At 42.9% G+C, this 15,272-nt stretch overlaps 1 protein-coding gene across 11 annotated transcripts in view; it reads right to left on the bottom strand.

Annotated features, from left to right (window-relative positions):
- CELF4 (CUGBP Elav-like family member 4) overlaps nt 1-15,272 on the bottom strand; it is an 813,218-nt gene that overhangs the window by 40,406 nt on the left and 757,540 nt on the right. For 7 of the 11 annotated variants that reach the window (XM_054178999.1, XM_054179000.1, XM_054179002.1 and 4 more), the window contains exons 10-11: nt 14,667-14,747; nt 9,604-9,747 (exon numbers count right to left, since the gene is read on the bottom strand). In XM_054178999.1, coding sequence (XP_054034974.1) covers nt 9,604-9,747; nt 14,667-14,747 — 225 coding nt within the window. The remainder of the gene's footprint in view (nt 1-9,603; nt 9,748-14,666; nt 14,748-15,272) is intronic. The other 4 variants (XM_054179005.1, XM_054179007.1, XM_054179006.1 and 1 more) reach the window with 1 other exon arrangement.

Here is a 15,272-nt window from a genome sequence, read left to right as displayed (position 1 = left end):
TGTACAATGTATAGATTTTCTTTAATGTGAATTATTGGGAAAAGACAGAACTGTCCCTTTAACTGGAGGTCTGAAAACAGCTGTTCCTTATGCATTCATGCTTGCTTGGTCTGAAAGTTTTGGTAAGTCAGTGCATAACTGACAGTTAGATTTATCTCCCCAATAAGCAATCAACATTACAATAAAGGAAAAATGCTTTCAGTGCACCTTTGAGTGTGAATCAGAAATTAATCTAAACATCAAATTAATTATAGTTTGTAAATGAATAGTGGCTCACAGCCTTAATACTTCTCCCTCTCCTCCCTCTTAAAGCCTCCCCCAACCAACTGCAGTAGCTAGAGGTGCTGTGTAGTGAGTTTGATGAAAAATTCCCTTTTTTTTTCTACTCACACAACTCTTTCTTTATCAGCTGGAGAAGAGTCCCATCCTTACTCTAAGGACTTGAAGTCTCAGAGCCTGTCTGCTTTGGATTATAACAGAGTAGCCAGTAAATAATAAACTTTTGTGCCTACTTTGCCTTTCCTCTAGGACCTTTAATCACCCTTCTAATGATGTCCTTCTCCCCTTTGATTTCCCAACTAAGCAAGACATCTCATTAATCTCTCCTTGTCTGTGTTGATCTGAGCTGTAACATGCCAGGGGTCAGGCACACTTAACACACTTGTGAAATTGTCCCTGTGTTGTCAGCTCAGGAGCTCAAATTAGTTCCTTCTTCCACTATACTCTGAGTTTTGTGCCCAGCTATATGGAAATGACAATTTTTCAGATTCAGAGATCTGGAGCAAGAAGTATTGTCACTAGATCATGCAAAATAAATAGCATAGCCTAATTCCATGGGCTTCATGGGCTACTAGTACTGGCAAGAGCAAAAAGCAGACCTTCACCTGTCCCCCAAGAACTTTCTAATAATTCCTCTGTCTGATGAGAATTTTCCTATTTAGCAAAACACAAATCAGAAAATAACACCCCCCCAAAATTTGATCCAACAAATAACTGTCCTCACCAATGCATTCTAAAGCCCTGTGCAAAAGAATCAGTGTTCTGCTACAAGAAGGAAAACCCAAGGCAAACATCTAGTTTGACCCCTGATTACCTATATGGGGACAGGAATATGCAACTGGAAATTCTTACCCTTACACCTCATAGAATCATAGAATCAATAAGGTTGTAAAAGACCTCAAAGATCATCAAGTCCAAACTGTTACCCAAGACCTCATGACTACTAAACCATGGCTTCAAGTGCCAATCCCTTTTTTGAACACCCCCAGGGACAGTGACTCCACCACCTCCCTGGGCGAGGTGGTAACTCCACCACCTCCTTGCTCTTGGTCCTGCTCATTTTCTTGGGTGAACCTGAGGAGAGTTTGGGGATCTTTTATTATTAATGAACACTGCACATTGTGAGCAGGTGCTGAACAATATTTTTCTGATGTACCTCAGCATCCATTGTTCCACTCCTGTGTCTTATTTAGTGCTGTGAATGCGCTTCAGACCTGGTCTGTCTCTGATTGCAGGTCCCTGCAGAGGTTTGCCAGTGTCTTAGTCTGCTGATCACTCTTTCTGTTTCAGCTTCCAGAAGCTCTGAGGACTGTTCTGATCTGCCTGCTGCCTTAATTGCCCACTCCACCACACTGCAGCATTGAACTGCCACAATGTGTTTAACATGATACAAGCTCTACCCATACCTGTCCTTCTGAGCTTCATTGTCTCTTGTGTCCAGTCCTCATACCTCACTGCTTTTCTCACCTGTAATCTCCCTCTGTCTCTCTTTATTCCTTTCATAAGCTAGGAGCCAGAAAAAGTTAAATATGGATTAAAAATATTAAACAGCAAAGGTAAATGGTTTTATTTTCTCTGTTTTGCATCTTCAAAGAAGATTGTATGTTTTTTCGACCAGGATGGCCCACTATCAATTGTCAAATGTACTCCCTGCAAGAATTTTTAATGAAACTCAGTATCCATAGTGTACTGAGTCCAACAAGATGGTTCTTTTAGGTCATATAAATTTATGGTCCTAAGAAGCCCTTATAGTTTGTAGTCTCCTTGCTGTGTTTAACATGGAATATTTCAAAAAGGTGTGGGACATCCCTTCTAACAGTGGGGAAGACCATCTGGAATGCACAGAAAGTAGAAAAATATCCAGCAGTTGTGGCTGCTCATACTTGGGATGTCAGACCATGTCTAGCTGAGTAGAAGGAAACCACAATGTTTCTGGGAGCATAGGTGTGGTTAGAATCGAATCAAATTGAATTGAATCAAATCGAATCGAATCAAATCGAATAGAGTAGAATAGAATAGAATTGACCAGGTTGGAAGAGACTTTCAAGATCATCACGTCCAACCTATCAACCAATCCAACACCACCTAATCAACTAAACCATGCACCAAGCACCCTATCAAGTTTCCTCCTGAACACCTCCAATGATGGTGACTCCACCACCTCCCTGGGTAGCCCATTCCACATCTTCTTTGAGTCATTGTCTCATGGGTAGAAACTAGAACTGTCACATTAGCAGGTGTGAAGAACAGGCACAAGTCAAGGAGGCATGTGGGAGACAAGGGGAAAGCATGAAGCAAAATTGGCCTGACAGCATCCACTGCTTGATGGAATCCAAAAAGTCATCTTCTTTGACACCTTGGGGTAGCCATTCACATCTGCTGCTCCATCCACCTCCCCATTTTCCTAATTTCTTCCTAATTAATATTACCCAAACCTATCCCTTTTCTTTGTCTTCTCTTCTCTTCTCTTCTCTTCTCCTGGAGAAGAGAGCCTGGAGAAGAGGAGACTGAGGGGTGACCTTATTACTCTCTACAACTACCTGAAGGGAAGTTGTAGACAGACGGATGTTGGTCTCTTCTCCCAGGCAAGCAGTACCAGAACAAGAGGACACAGTCTCAGGCTGCGCCAGGGGAGATACAGGCTGGATGTTAGAAAAAAGTTCTATACAGAAAGAGTGATTGCACATTGGAATGGGCTGCCTGGGGAGGTGGTGGAGTCACCATCACTGGAGGTTTTTAGGAGAAGACTTGACGGGGTACTTGGTGCCGTGGGTTAGTTGCTTGGGCGGAGTTGGATTGGTTGATGGGTTGGACGCGATGATCTTGAAGGTCTCTTCCAACCTGGTTTATTCTATGTATTCTATGTATGTATTCCTCTTCTCTTCTCTTCTCTTCTCTTCTCTTCTCTTCTCTTCTCTTCTCTTCTCTTCTCTTCTCTTCTCTTCTCTTCTCTTCTCTTCTCTTCTCTTCTCTTCTCTTCTCTTCTCTTCTCTTCTCTTCTCTTCTCTTCTCTTCTCTTCTCTTCTCTTCTCTTCTCTTCTCTTCTCTTCTCTCTTCTCTTCTCTTCTCTTCTCTTCTCTTCTCTTCTCTTCTCTTCTCTTCTCTTCTCTTCTCTTCTCTTCTCTTCTCTTCTCTTCTCTTCTCTTCTCTGGAGCAGGTAGGTCATTGTGCCCCTGTACTCTGCATTGGTTAGGCCACACCTTGAGCACTGTGTCCAGTTCTGGGCCCCTCAGTTTAAGAAGGACATCGAGACACTTGAACGTGTCCAGAGAAGGGCAACAAGGCTGGGGAGAGGCCTTGAGCACAAGCCCTATGAGGAGAGGCTGAGGGAGCTGGGATTGTTTAGCCTGGAGAAGAGAAGGCTCAGGGGTGACCTCATTGCCCTCTACAACTACCTGAAAGGTGGTTGTAGACAGGAGGGGGTTGGTCTCTTCTCCCAGGCAACCAGCACCAGAACAAGGGGACACAGTCTCAAGCTGTGCCAGGGGAGGTTTAGACTCGAGGTGAGGAAAAAGTTCTTCACTGAGCGAGTCGTTCGTCATTGGAATGGGCTGCCCAGGGAGGTGGTGGAGTCGCCGTCCCTGGAGGTGTTCAAGGGGAGATTGGACGTGGCACTTGGTGCCATGGTCTAGTTGTGAGGTCTGTTGGAACAGGTTGGACTTGATGATCCTTGGGGTCTCTTCCAACCTTAGTTACTGTGATACTGTGATACTGTGTGATACTCCTCTTCTCTTCTCTTCTCTTCTCTTCTCTTCTCTTCTCTTCTCTTCTCTTCTCTTCTCTTCTCTTCTCTTCTCTTCTCTTCTCTTCTCTTCTCTTCTCTTCTCTTCTCTTCTCTTCTCTTCTCTTCTCTTCTCTTCTCTTCTCTTCTCTTCTCTTCTCTTCTCTTCTCTTCTCTTCTCTTCTCTTCTCTCATTTCCCTAGAACATATTTGTCTCTGTATTGCACTAGTTTAACATCTTCATATGCCTTCTTAAAATCTGTCATGTGGGACCACAGTGAGTACTCGTGAAATTAAGGCTATATTGTAGCATCACCCAGCAACAGCACAAGAAATGTTTCTTCTCGCATTGAGCACTTGCCTTAGTAATCTTAATAGTATAATTTTCCAGGGGAGGTTTAGGCTGGATGTTAGGAAGAAGTTAGGAAAGAGTGATTGGCTATTGGAATGGGCTGCCCAGGGAGGTGGTGGAGTCACCATCACTGGAGGTGTTTAGGAAGAGACTGGATGGGGTGCTTGGTGCTGTGGTTTAGTTGATTAAATTGTATTGGATGATAGGTTGTACTCGATGATCTCAAAGGTCTTTTCCAACCTCGTTAATTCTATTCTAGTCTAGTCTAGTCTAGTCTATTTTACTGGAATTTTCCTTCTGTCTTGTACACAAAGTGGTCATTTTTAGATTTTCTACATGGCTGAGCCAAATTATCACCAGAACCATTGAGATCAGTACATAAGTGTATTTCACGTCCTCTGACATTTTAGCACACTCACACAAAGAAAACCTTACACACATGGTGGGAAGGTGAGAGACTCAGTGCTGTCTCTGCCTTGCACAGAGACAAGATCCAGGGTCTTGCAGAGTTTGATTTTGGGGCTGTGGCACATTGTAACTCTGTGCAAGATTTCCTAGATCAATCTGCTGCAAGAATGGGAGTCGTTGCCTTCAAGGAGCTCCTAATTGCATGCAATTTTTCCTTTAGTGAGAAACTAATCCTGTTGTGGCCTTGCCATTTCACTAAGAATAGATAGCATGGCCCAGTGGGAGGAATGTACCGGCTATAAAAGTAGTACATGGGAAGAGACAGCAGGAACCAGCTGGGTATTGAATAAAGGACTACTGAGAGCAGAGAAAGAAGAGCAGAATGGTGAAGAATTGTGACGATTTGGGGATGCTGGTGGATGAGAGGCTTAACATCAGCTCTCAGTGTGCACTTGCAGCTTGGAAAGCCAATCAGATCTTGGGCTGCATCAAGAGAAGTGTGGCCAGCAGGTCAAGGGAGGTGATTCTCCCCCTCTACTCTGCTCTGCTGAGACCCCACCTGGAGTACTGCCTCCAGTTCTGGAGTTCCTATTACAAGAGGGATATGGAGGTGCTGGAAGGTGTCCAGAGAAGGGCCAGGAGGATGATCAGAGGGCTGGAGCACCTCTCCTATGAGGACAGACTGAAAGAGTTGGGGCTGTTCAGTCTAGAGAAGAGAAGGCTCCGAGGTGACCTAATTGTGGCCTTCCAGTATCTGAAGGGAGCCTACAAGAAGGCTGTGGAGGGACTTCTCAGGATATCAGGTAGCGATAGGACTAGGGGGAATGGAATAAAGCTGGAGGTGGGGAGATTCAGGCTGGATGTGTGGAGGAAGTTCTTCACCATGAGAGTGGTGAAGCCCTGGAATGGGTTGTCCAGGAAGGTGGTTGGGGCACCGTCCTTGGAGGTGTTTAAGAGCAGGCTGGACGAGGCTCTGGCCAGCCTAATCTAGTGTGGGGTGTCCCTGCCTATGGCAGGGGCGTTGGAACTACATGATCCTTGTGGTCCCTTCCAACCCTGACATACTATGGTACTATGGTACTATGATACTATGATACTATGAAGGGTTTGGGTCTAGCCAGGATGTATGCCACAGAAAAAGAGTTAAAGCTTCCCAAGTTAAACAGCACTTTTGATTGAGATGCCAGCACTGTTTCTCAGGCACTCTTACATACTACAGCAAGCATTCCCGCTATGTAAGACAACAGACAGATTTTGATCACTTTTGCATTTTATACATGAGATTGGTGTTTGCTGTAGCTTGCATTCCTTGCTTCTCCATGTTAGCCAGCAAGCAGTGGCCTCTGAACTGGAAAAGTCAAATATTTCATGAATGGAGCATAGTTTCCTCAGCATGTGCAGGTGCTAGTGTTTCTCTGCAGGGTCGTAGACTCCAGAAACCAGGAGAAAGGTTTGTGGCTGGTCTCACTTTCTTCCTAACACTGCAGTGGCTGCACCTACATCATACTGCCAGTAGTGGCCAAAGGAGATAACTTTCTCATGGAAATGTAGGGCAGAATTCCAAGCCAACTGGGAAGAAATGGAAGACCTACTTTAGGATGCTGTTCTACTGACTCATTCCATTTAGACCAGCTGCTTACAGGTAGTTCATCAGTGAGAAAAGAGCAGCAAATGAAGCATTTTCTGTTTCCATGGGAAAAAAAAAAAAAAAAGAAACAGAATTTTTAAAGTTTTTATAAAGCAGAACTTCTTGACAATTTATAGACAACCTGGGGCTAGGCTCTGTTACAGCAATTTACTTGGGATCTACATAGCAGATACATTTTAAAAGGTCATATAATGGTGGAATATCTTTCTGGGGCCAGACAGAATTGTCCCCCCAGGCTACCAGTTGGAGAGCTCTAGCTGGCTTAAAAGCAAACCAAAACAGAATGCAAATGCTATGTTTTTACATGTTCAGTTTTTGGAAATGTTTAAATAGAAAAGGACAGATTTTTTGTACATTCAAAATTAACAAAATACCTCACTTTCTGTCAGGAAAAAAGTTGGTTTAATTTCTTTCTTTCTTTCTTTCTTTCTTTCTTTCTTTCTTTCTTTCTTTCTTTCTTTCTTTCTTTCTTTCTTTCTTTCTTTCTTTCTTTCTTTCTTTCTTTCTTTCTTTCATTGACTTTCTGAACAAAAAAATTACAATCAACATCAACTTCAGTGGACTTAACAAATCAAATGAGGGTCTGATTTTCTCTAATAACCTCTACATTTTTGCATTGTTTTAAACTGAAGGTCAGCTGGGTGGAAGATTTTGAAGAGCAGTGTGACATACTTGAGGTAATTAGCTACCTATTCTTCTGCCATTTCTATCGTTCTGGAGGTGGTGCACATGGCAACATAGTCAACATGTTTGTCTGAGATCAGCAGTCACAGACTTTGGGTGTCAGGGGTCAAGTCTTAGTTTTCTCTGGCTTTAACTCTCCCTCAAAGCTGAGTGCCTGCTGTGACTGTTGATTACAGTGAGGTGGAGGTCAGTCTCTTCTCCCTAGTACAGAGTGAAAAAGAGTAAATGGCCTAAAACTTTGCCAGGGAAGGTTTAGATTAGATATGAGGAAAACTTTACTGAAGAATGGTCAAGAATTGCAATAGATTGCCCAGGCAAGGTGGTGGAGTCATCGTCCCTGGAGGTGTTCACAAAACATGTGGACATGGCACTTTGGGATGTGGTTTAATGGTCATGGTGGTCATAGGTTGATGGTTGGACTTGATGATCATGGAGGTCTGTTCCAATCAAAACAATTCCATGATTCTATGGCTTGGATATTTGTAATATCTGCAAGTAGTATAAGGTGACTAAGATCTAATAGCAATCTCTAACTCCTGTTTATGCTTGCCTGTGCACTTTGGTCAACACATTCAAAGGGCACTTTCCTCCTTTCAGGCTGGAATATCCTGTCATTAGTTTTGGAGTTTACTTCATCAAACAAGGTGATGTTTAGCTTCTCCCATGTGAGACTCAATATTAGGAAACATTTCTGCAAAGGTCCCTCAATTTCTGCTCATCTATCAATTACTATCTTGCAGTACCTTGGAAGCAGCAGTAAACCTTGGCCCATAACCCTGTTCCACAAGCTAGGTATGTGTTCCTATCCTTGTGAACTCTTCAAGCCATAAAGTCTTTGAACTGAGAGGAGATAAGGTGAATATCTATTTAGAAGATATTTTCCCTAACAAGATTTGGCTGCCACCTTGTTTCTCCATTTACCTTTTGTCTTCCTACTTGCCAATAAGTAGAGAATCAGGCTTATTAGTGTCCTAAATATTTATCATAGGAAGGACACCTTCCTTGCCAAAAATTAATTTATACTTATGGATATCCTTAAAGTGTTAGTTTTCAAAGTCACCTAGAGCTGGCCTGGTCTGCTCATTTTGTCAGCTTTTGTATGGTTAAAGCTCTAAAAAGGAGGAGGGGTCTGGAGAGAATGGAACTAATTTGTAATTTCTTATTTGATTTTCCTGGTTGGTTCTTCATATCAGACTCTTTGACCTTCATTCTTCTAGTGCTTGAGCAGTCAGCAACCCAAAACCTACCGATGAAGGGGAATGCTGTGTCCCCACACATCAGGGGAGAGAGCTACTGTAATCAAAGGAGAAAATAGCCTATTCAGCCTTCTGTAGATGGGCAGGAAGAACTACGCATGGGCATGAAACTCTTGCAAGTTCTGCTTGACATGCACCATAGCTAGCAAAGCAAAGGTAAAAGTTTTGTGATGTGGCTGTACGGGAGTGGAAATGGAAAGGCAGCATGGAAGGGAAGGATAGTGTGGAGACTGAAAGTGGATTTGAAATAAGATGAAACTCCAATAACTCTTAACTCTGGAAGTCTGCCTGAGAGACAGAATCCAGATAGCTGCAAGTAACAGGAAAAGAAACATAATCATTTGTTCCATTGCACTTCTCAGGGGATATCTGCAAGAGTGCAGGAGAGCAGGTAACAGGACCTCATGCTGCTGTGCTGCCAGAAGGGACCCTTCACATCAACACTTCTGCACAAAATGGGATCTGACTGAGACACCATGCATGCATCCCCATGTGGCTGTTGACTGGCTGAGCCATTGCATTTTGGGTGCAGTTCAGAGTGTTCCTAGCTGGTGGTTCATAGGCAGCTGAGGCTGCGGTCTTTCCATGCTCCAGCTAATGGGGTTGAGCCAGCAGTGAGGTCAGACCTGCCTGAGCACATACAGCTTTCAAACCAGTCATTTCATGGACTGTCAGCTGAAACACAGGGTAAGCTCAGTCTATCTGTATCTGCTGTGGTGCTACCTTGGGCCCAGTGGAATCAGTGCATGGCTGCTTAAGGTTCACCTAGCAGCAAACCCCCAAGAAGACCAGGCTTTCAACTGATGTTCAGCTCTGGTCGTCTTGCAGTCTATGTATCACAGCTGCTGAAAAGCTGTCTACACACCTCTTCCCTTCAACCCCATGACCTATTTTTCCTTTTCCTTAGGTACAGGAATTGTCCTTCTGCCACATGCTCCCACTGCTGATCACATTAGCATTTCACAAACCCCTCAGCACCTTCCATTTTACTTTGGGTGCTTCACTCTTTTCTGTAACCCCCCACCAGCAGCTGCAGCATCTTACTGCTTATAAGATGTCAAACCTTTACCTCTCACAATGCATACAACTCTGAGCATGAGACGATTAGGAGTGAAAAAGGGAAGGGGAAAGTACCAACAGGACTAAATTGAGAGAAATCATAAAGCTTAAGCAGAAAGAAAGAAGTTTGAAAGGTAAAGTATTCAGAAAAAGCCCTTTCCTAGATGAATCTAATTGTTTTGTTATCTTTACCCACCAAAGCATTTACTTTGGTTTGTCGCCCGATCCACAAACACTTTCGAGGAGATGACATTACCGAAAGGCAGGAACATCTGCATCAGCTCAGCATCCCCAAACTCCTGGGGCAGATGGTAGATAAACAGGTTACAGCCCTCTGGTCCTATCAAGAGAAAAAGAAGACCCATAAATGGAGAGAAATAGGATACAGGAAAGCATGTGGTGGAGATTTATTCTGGCATTGCCTCTTTCTGACTGGTGAGGGTCACCTCTAGGAAGCAGTCTGTAGACTCTCAGAGGAATAGACAAAGCAGAAGACCAGGAACTCAGGAAGTTGCTAGAGGCTATGCTACCTTCATTAACCTTCTAAGGATAGACACCAGGATAAAATCTAGAGACAGAAGAATGCACCAGCACATGTGGCCATGGAAAGACAGAATGGAAGAATAAGAGTAAAAAGAATGAAATGGTATTTGCCATAGTTTTTCTTTGCTTCTCGTAATCTCATTTAATCTGTAGGGGTTTTGGTGACCTACACTAACCCTTGCATCCTCTCAGCATCTGCATGCAGAAGTTTCATTGTCCTTGTATCTGTGTAAGGACTGTGGCAACAAGCAAAAAAAAATATATCCACAATCCCTCAGGCTTGTTTTGTAGAATTTTACATTCAACTCCCCAGCTTGACACAGCCTGAAGGTTCACCCCAACTCTTGACAATTTTGTCATGTCCCCCACTCTGGAATGATTTTGCAAGACAAGTGTACTTAAATCCAAATTACGAGACAAGAGATAATTACATTTTTTGCCCTAGTTCTGTGACATATAACATATACTCTTAGACACTTCAGAAGGTGCTTGCAAAAATATCCAGAGAGGAATTTTTAGTTGGGTTGTACAGTTTTGTTAAAACAGAGACCCCCAGAATATGTTCTGTTGAAATGGGCTTTTGAGGAAGAAGTCATAGAATCTGCCTCTGGTCAAATAGCCTAGACTGAAACTATTCAATACCAATCTTATTTTTCAGAATGTTGTATTTGAGCAAAAATCAAAAGGGAACAGGTATGTCCAAGTGATTTTGCTGGAAAAAATAAACATTTAAACCCCTTGCAATGTTCACTATCAGAAAACTGCACACTCCGAGGAGGCAAAGATTGTTTCTCTCATGGTCTCATTATATCCAAGGGTATTTACAGCTGCTGCCCAGCTTTGTGCTGACCTCTAGCACTGCTTTTTTCAGGGGCATTGAGATGAAGGGGATACACAGTTTATGTATCAGCTCATGTGCCTACAAACCTGAAAGCTGACTCAACCTACGTTCCCCTGTTATGTCTTGAGTGTGGGAAAGAAAAGTTGGGGGGGGTTGTTTGGTTTTTTTTTTGTTTGGTTTGGTTTGCTTTTTATACTCTTGTTTTCTTCATCAGGGCATAATTACAGTGTCATAACACAGCAAATTACAACTTTGCCTTTCCTGTTAGGGAGAGGAGTTTGCCTAGATGCTCCCACATTTTATTAGCCATTACTCATCCCCCCGGCTGGCAGGAGAAGTACGGCAAAGTCAGGATTCTGACAGATGCCCGTTTAAAGCTCATTAAAATTCCTGGGCTTCAGCATGATTGAAGTCACAGGCTCTCCACATTTCCTTTTGGATTAATGGAAAATGAAGCCCTAATGAATATTTGCTAAGCACAATTTTCCCCACTAATTTGCTAAAAGGACTGTCATGAAGGAACAGCTGATCCTTTGCATCTTGTGCATTTCCTAGGGGTCATGAGTATGGTAACAGGGTTTCTTCCAAATGGGGATGATAGTGGTACAGTGGGATAATTAACTAATTAGGCACCCGGTCATCTGCTTAGCTAAATTACTTTTGAACTTTAGTGGCCCATAATCAGCTCCCCTATTTCATGCCAAGGTTTTCCATCTTCCCCCACCTCCTGTCTGCCTCTTCTTTAGGCTCCTCGCTGAGCAACTATTCTTTTTCCAGTACTTGCTACAGTTCATTTCTACTCAATGTGGAGTTATTGACATGATAAACTAGATATGAAACAGTCTGAAAGTGTTAAACAAACACTGACCCCCTTAGGTGTCTGTCATAATTGACAAAATTCCACCCAGGAGAAGACCACGGTCCAGAATAGCAGGGAAAAAAAATCATTCCTTCATCTGAACGTGCCTCAGAGCACTTCTGCTGTGGGATTTGAGATCCACATTATAATAGAATGGGTAAAATCTTGGCTTTGCTGCACTTAGTGGCAAAATTCCCACTGACATCACTAGAGCCAGCAGTTTGCTCTGTAAAACTGGCAAATTCTTTCTAAAATACCAGCTGCATTTCCTGGGGTCTTGGATGTGTTGTGCACAAGTAGGGATTCTGCCAATATGTACTGAGTAACACCTACTAAGTCATAAGGCAGACCAGGAGGAACACAATCTACACAAAGTTTGGAGGTTAGCCTTAAGGAGGAAACAATCAACCCTTAGTTCACCTTGAAAGCAGCTTTGTATCACACTGCTCAGAGACCAAGAGGAATTGACTAGGGAAAATATCAAAAAGCAAAGACTATCCTCAAAGCCCAATTCAGCTCTGAAATGTGTTTGTGGAATCCATGCTGCAGCTTCATATATCAACTCAGACATTCATGGCCAAACTCATTCTATTCCCTGTTATGGAGGATTTTTGCTAATTTCCAGTGTTGAAAGCTTCACCTGCTACTGAGAAACAAACTGACATTGTCTGATATGATTTACCATCCTCAAACATGAAAATTCTACCCTTAGTATTTAACAAGCAATTTCTTCTTAAATCCATCCATAAGTTACCTATCATAGTTAGACATGCTATTCAGCCCTCAGCATGGCTAAGTACAGGGCAGATGATAGTCACAAGAGTACACCATTTTATTTATTCTCCAAGTTTACTTCTGAGCTTCAGAAACTTCATCAAGATTAATAACACCACACAAATTTTAAATTAGTCCCAAGTTTTGTCTGGTTGGCATGGCATGTATCAAGACTTCATCTCTGTCTTCCATTGGTTCCACCCAGTGCACCCTGGCAGCCTCAGTGTTCACACGGAAGTAATGACTAATCTCTACAGGAGCGTTGCAGCAGTCAAGTGTCTCTGGGCTTGTTATTCAACTAGAATCTGTGAGTGGAAAGTTAACATTGTTATTAACAATGTGATCATCAATGTTATTATTGTGGTAGGTCTGGTTCATTAACGAATCAATGTTTGTGCACATTCTTGCAAACACAAAGTACTCTTCTCAGCACTGAACATTATGAGAGTTTCCTCTTTACTGTGCTTTCATGTTAAAGGTGTTTGTAGGTCTTGACCCTCTGAAAAAGGGAGTGCCATGCCTTAGAAATTCTCCCTCTAGAAAGCAGAAGAGAAAGCCACTGCATCTACACACTGCAGACAAATGGAGGACAGTGAATGGGAATGGCAACCTGTATTGAAATGGTGCTTCATCTCAAGTGCATGGCCCTCAACCATCCTTGATACCAGCTACTTATAGGAAGGAGCAAAAACTTATGAGATATCTTGTCCACTGGGTGACACTCACCCTCAACCTGCAGAGACATATCATACCTTGCAAGCACAGGGGTCACTGGGCAGTATATCTTCCAAGTGTGTGCAACAACTATCCCTTGCTTTGGATGGTTCCTGGTGGAATGCTCTGCTGAGCAATGATCTGCTCGCCATTTTGTCCTGTGCTTAATCTAACCCCAGTAAGTAATAAAAAGCAAAGTCCTTCAGCATGGGGGAAACATCTCTGTAATGATACGTTAGGTCTGTGCATCTGTTCTCACAGCAGGGATATGTACTAGAGCTAATCAGGAGCTGGAAGTTGTGTTCCCCAGGAAATTCTGACATTGAAAAAAAATTAATTCCAAATTAGATCAAAATGCCAAGATTTCTAATTTTCTCACAAAATGAGATTTCTCCCCCAAAGTAGTTTTAGCCATCACAATGTTTTAGTTTGATAGTGTAATCTTGATTAATTTCATTCTGACTGTTACACTATATTAAAATATTAAATGTCATTATGTATATATAATAACATGTATAACATAGAATATATCTGAATTGGTGATCTAATACAGGATAGAAGTTGAAATGTAATTATTTTAAATGAAGCTGAAGCTCCTGACTTCAATGTTTCACTTAGGCAAGCAGTCCTCTCTTCTTGTCAAATGGTAATAGTGGATTTCCTGGAGGACAACTGGGGCTACCTGAGTGGGCTGCTTCTGAAGATCCCACTGCTCCAAACTGACTGTAATGGGAACAGTACATGACATGGTTGCCTCCCAAAGCATTGACATGCAATTGTGGGAGATTCACCTCTCCTTACTTTTTGTGTTTCCAGTGAAGGGCTGATTTATCTTTTCAAGTTATCAAAGGAGGTTGAAAGGACTAGGCCAGGTCCTCTATATAGCAAATCCTTGCTCTCTAAATAGCAGGTGTCTCAAATCATGTTACTGGCTTCTAATAAAGGGCCACCAGTGCTTTGTTTCTGGATAAACATTCTGTGATTCTATAGAACACTGGAACAGACTGCCCAGGGGAGTTGCGGAGTCTGCCTCTCTGGAGATATTCAAGACCTGCTTGGATTAGTTCCTGTGTGACCTGGTATGGGTGATCCTGCTCTGGCAGGGGGGTTGGACTACTTGTTCTCCTGAGGTCCCTTCTAGCCCCTCACATTCTGTGATTCTGTAAATTGTTTATTCCAAACCTACTGCATTTTCTTCTGCATTCTTGTTGCTTGCCTCAAACACAAACTCTCACTGGACATTATTGTCTGTGTTGCTGCCAGGTCTTTCCATGGCCCATGCATATGAGCATGCTCCCCTCCCTGGCAACTGAGAAGCCCTCAGCAACAATTACCCATGAAGATATTGCTGTATACTGCTGTAAGTGCCAATGACACTATGCCACATATAGAAATGGAGAAAGGACTCAGTGACTCATAGAATCACAGCAATCAGGCATTTAATGGATATTCTTTGAGTATATGTGGAGATGAACCAATGTGGTAGGGATGGTGTGCTGGGGCCAGAAAGGACAGCCCCTTTACTCACCTTCTCTCTGTTGCTGTGGGATCATGGGAGGTGGCTGTGGGAACGCTTGACTAATCTGGCCATAAGCAGCAGGATATGCAGCTATAGGGTAGAGAAAGGGAGAGAAGAGAAGAAAAAAGGAAAGATTTCAATGCTCGGAAGGAGGGAGCTTTCACTCCAAACCATCATACCAAGTGAAAGGTGGGCTTTCTCCTGGCATATTTTTCTGTGAAAGGCCATCTTGTGTAGCCTGAAATGTGGCAGAAGCACCATGGTCAGGCTCCAGAAGATGCCACATAGCCATGAGCAACCACCCTCCCTTCAGCATTGCCAGCAGTAATTCTGGGGACAACCACGTGGTGTAAAAGGGGGTGTCTGCTGAGATCTCTCTCAGCAGAGATGCATAACCATCACAGATGGTACCACAAACACATTCATTCACAAGCTCCATGAGTTGATGCCCATGCTGACAGCCACATGCAGAGCACATGCACACGTTTTCATGTGTAATTGCTCTTGTACCCTGATTAATTCACATGCTCATAAAAACAGTTTCCACATATGTTTCCTTACTCTAATCTTTCTATGTCCACTCACTGTACAGGTATAGCTGCACATACACACTTA

This window comes from Dryobates pubescens, chromosome Z (genome assembly GCF_014839835.1).
Source record: "Dryobates pubescens isolate bDryPub1 chromosome Z, bDryPub1.pri, whole genome shotgun sequence".
Classification (NCBI taxonomy): domain Eukaryota; kingdom Metazoa; phylum Chordata; class Aves; order Piciformes; family Picidae; genus Dryobates; species Dryobates pubescens.
Note: the sequence above shows the minus strand (reverse complement) of the source record. Positions and strands in the feature narration are given on the sequence as shown.